Source organism: Dioscorea cayenensis, chromosome 11 (genome assembly GCF_009730915.1).
Source record: "Dioscorea cayenensis subsp. rotundata cultivar TDr96_F1 chromosome 11, TDr96_F1_v2_PseudoChromosome.rev07_lg8_w22 25.fasta, whole genome shotgun sequence".
In the NCBI taxonomy this organism is placed as follows: Eukaryota; Viridiplantae; Streptophyta; class Magnoliopsida; order Dioscoreales; family Dioscoreaceae; genus Dioscorea; species Dioscorea cayenensis.
The window spans coordinates 898,675-902,656 of NC_052481.1; the positions used below are offsets into that span (position 1 = coordinate 898,675).

At 37.3% G+C, this 3,982-nt stretch overlaps 1 protein-coding gene across 1 annotated transcript; it reads right to left on the bottom strand.

Moving 5' to 3' along the window:
- Positions 1-2,597: 2,597 nt before the first annotated feature.
- LOC120272182 lies at positions 2,598-3,758 on the bottom strand. The gene has a single exon (XM_039278947.1). It carries the CDS (start codon positions 3,756-3,758, stop codon positions 2,598-2,600), a length of 1,161 nt encoding a protein of 386 aa, XP_039134881.1.
- Positions 3,759-3,982: the final 224 nt, after the last annotated feature.

A 3,982-nucleotide genomic window follows, 5' to 3' on the forward strand; every position in this document is an offset into this window, starting at 1 on the left:
AGTATAAGACATTGCTAAGAGTCAAAAGTCGTAAATGTCCTCGTCAACATCTTCACGGGCCCATTGACCCTCATTATTATCATTGAAGATACTCTCATGAGAGGAAGGGAAACATTCAGTCGGGGTCCATCATCTCATTATTTCATCACCCATGTCGTACACTTCTCTTGGTTGATTACGTATCACAACAAAAACCAACCGTGTTCTTTTGGATCCTCGGAATAGAAAAACTTGCTTTTACTTGTGATGAGAACACATAAGGCTCATCGAGGATATGTTTGCAAGTGTGAATCGTAGGCAGAGAAGTTGACCATTGTAAACCCTATATCTATCTTTCTTGAGCCCCCTACTATTATTCACATCAGCCCAATCACAATGAAATAACACAACCTTGAACTTGTTAAAGTAGTCTAACTCAATTATATCATTTAGCACACCATAGTAGTCAACATTTCCTTCCAATGGATTAGCATCCCTATCATCGGGCGTAGCTCATAGTAGAAGAAGTAACAAGACATCCGAATTTTGAGTTCAGCCTAAATCTTTCTCGAGATTTAGTATGGAATCGAAATCCATTAATGACGTAGTCCTTTATATCTCTTGACAATCCCTATTTGGACCTTGCGTAAAGAAATCTTCCGACATATTTTTTTCCCATGAGAAACCTATACAGGTTACATGAATGCAATTATAAAAATTCTTAATAGAGAATTGTTCAAGAGACTAAGATTTTCTAGTTGCTTACCGTTTCTCCCAACCATTCATGAAAAGTTTCGGTAAATTTCCTATCGAGATCACGAGCATTTGAACGTCGACCTCTTGTTTGATCTTTCAAGATATTTCTATACTCACTACAAGTAATGATAAAAAATGTTAAAAACTTCCAACACACCAACACACCAAATAAGAAATGTGAAGTGTTTAACTTACATTTGGAGTGAGTCAATAGCTTTATAGTGGAATAACACATAACGATGTGCTTGTGCCCATGATCTATCATCTAACTGTGCCACTTCAACTTTCCCTATTGGTTCTCCACCACTTTCAAATAAATACGACTTTACAAGTAGCTCATGGTGCACTTGTGTTAAATTTCTCCCGTGTCTATCAAATATTGTTTCAACATCAACCAAATACCTAAAACAAAAAGTGACACATTCTTTCCGCTAGAAATCCTTCAAAGAATAGATCCTTCAGATATCGCTTATTCCGCTACATAAGATTTTAACTTGAGCAAAAACCTACAAATGTATTCTTGTCAGATTGTTAACCTATAGAAGTTTGTCCGACAAGACATTATAATAAAATTGATGTTTTACCAAAATAATACCTCTCGATTGGATACATCCATCGATAGTACACTGTGTCCACCCGATTTTTGGCCTCCATTGGTAGATGAACAACCAAGTGCACCATTACAGTGAAGAATGCAGGTGGGAAAAGTTTTTCTAAGTGACACAAAGCTATTTGCCGCTCGATATTGAAGGTTGTCAAGATCTTCCACCTTAAGAACTTTACATGAAATAATTTTTGAATATGTTACAAAAGCTCGAAATGGCGTGAGTCACTTGCTTTTGACATGGATGACCTCAAAGCAATTGGAAGCAAATCATGCAAAGAATATGTGATAATCATGTGATTTTAAAGACTGAAGTTTTCGCTCCTTCTGATTTACACATTTTGATATATTCGAAGAGTAAGCATCTGGGACTTTTATAGTCTTCAAGACTTGACAAAATAGGTCTTTTTCTTTTTGTCATGGAGAAAAGAAGCCGGTGGTAGTCTTGTTTTGCCATTGGGAAGATATTGAGGATGAAGCTCTCGACGAATTCCCATGTCAACCAAATCAAGTCTGCATTTTAGATTATCTTTTGATTTCCCATCAACATTAAGAATTGTTCCAACAATATTTTCACAAACATTCTTCTCAATGTGCATCACATCCAAGTTGTGGCAAAGTAGGTTGTGCTGCCAATATGGTAAATCAAAGAATATGCTTCTCTTCTTCCACAAACTTGCTTCATTTGATTCCTCTTCCTGTATTTCATCATCATCAGTATCCAAGTCAATATTGGATAATTGCCGTGGTCTTTTCTTTGAAGAGTTATTATTGTTTGATTTTTTTATTTTGCTTTTGCCATGCTTTCCATAAGAAAATTGCATCTCTTTCAACATTAATAAAATATAATATCCAGTAGTAACTGAAGGAGCTCGACGCATCTCTACATTACCATCAAACAGATGTTTCTGAGATCTGTATGGATGATTATGTTCTAGCCATCGCCGATGTGCCATATAACAAAACTTCTGGCCATTAGTTAACCATTGTGATGAAGTTTCCGCAGCACAACAAGGACAAGCATATTTCCCTTTAGTGCTCCAACCTGATAAATTTGCGTAAGCAGGGAAATCATTAATAGTCCATAACAAGACAGCCCGCATATTGAAATTTCTCCTTACAGATGCATTGTATGTCTCTACACCAACCCATAATTGCTTTAACTCTTTAATAAGAGGTTGTAAGTATATGTCAATATCGCTTTCCGGTGCCCTTTGTCTCCGTGAATAATCATTGACAAAAGAAAAAGAAGTTTGTTTCATCCCAATCCACGGTGTGGCAAGTTATAAGGGATCAACACCACTCCGGCCAAGTGTCTGTAAGAAGTACTTAATAATTTGAATGGGTTAAACCCATCCGAAGAAAGCCCAAGCCTCACATTTCTAGGATCACAAGCGAAGTCAGGATATCTTGCATCAAATGATTTCCATGCCTCAGCATCAGCAGGGTGTCGTAACAGTCCATCATTGGGCCGACCATTAGCATGCCAGATCATATCAGCAGAAGTCCTAGTCGACATGAAAAGTCTCTGCAGTCGTGGTATTAATGGAAAATACCGTAAAACCTTCGCAGGTCTCTTGTGGACCACTTCATTGTCTTCATTCAAACGTTCACCAGAATCAGTGGACACCCAGTGAGAACGACCACAAATATGACAAGATTGCTGACCTTCATTATGCTCCCAATATATCATGCAGTCATTTGGACAACTATGAATTTTTTCATACCCAAGACCCAAATCCTTAATAACTTTCTTCGACTCACGACTACTTTCAGGAATAGCCACTGAGGGAAAAAATTCTTTTAAAAATTCAATCAAGTGGTCAAGGCCTTTAGCAGTCATCCCGCACATGCATTTCAAGTGGAAAAGTCGAATGCAAAAATACAATCTAGAATGTTGCGATCCCTCATAAAGTTTGTCGTTCATATCTTCAAGCAACTTGTAAAACTTTGCCGCTTCTTTAGAAGGTTGTTCATCAACTTCTATAGGAGCTTCACCTCCATCATTCACCTCAACGTTGAATTCATCGGCAGTAGATGGTAGGCCCTCGTTATCAACTTGATGGATGTTGAAAGCATCCCGCAATAATTCTTCCAAACTATCTGGTCTTGCACGAGAAGTTTGGAAGTGAGGATTGGAGCTTGATGGAGCTGTACATGTGTTTGTTGGCTCATGGATAGGTGACAGTACACGCTCTCCATGAAAAAACCAACATGTGTAACCTTGTACAATGCCATCACAAACTAAATGTTCAAGCACTGTTTCACGTGTTTGCCAATGGATATTCACACACTTTATGCAAGGGCAAATGATCCTATCATCTTCACTTGAGTTGGCAAATGCAAAATTGAGGAATTGTTCGACTCCATCTTCATATTCTTGACTCAATCGTGACTTACGCATCCAACTCTTATCCATTTCTGCTTAATATATTAAAAAATTATTCACAATATTGTAAATTAAAGCATATTTCGCCTTAACACATTAAGATATACGTCAATGTGAAACTATAGAATTTTTACTTCGTCGCTATTTTTTAATCGATGTAAACACATTAGGTCTTATAAATCAAGGTGAAACTATGTAAAACATAAGCTAACAAAGAAGGGAATAATTCACATGACTCATAAGTGAGAAGGGAA

Coding starts and splice junctions, on each gene's coding strand:
- LOC120272182 (XM_039278947.1), bottom strand. CDS start 3,758: ATGGATAAGAGTTGGATGCGTAAGTCACGATTGAGTCAAGAATATGAA.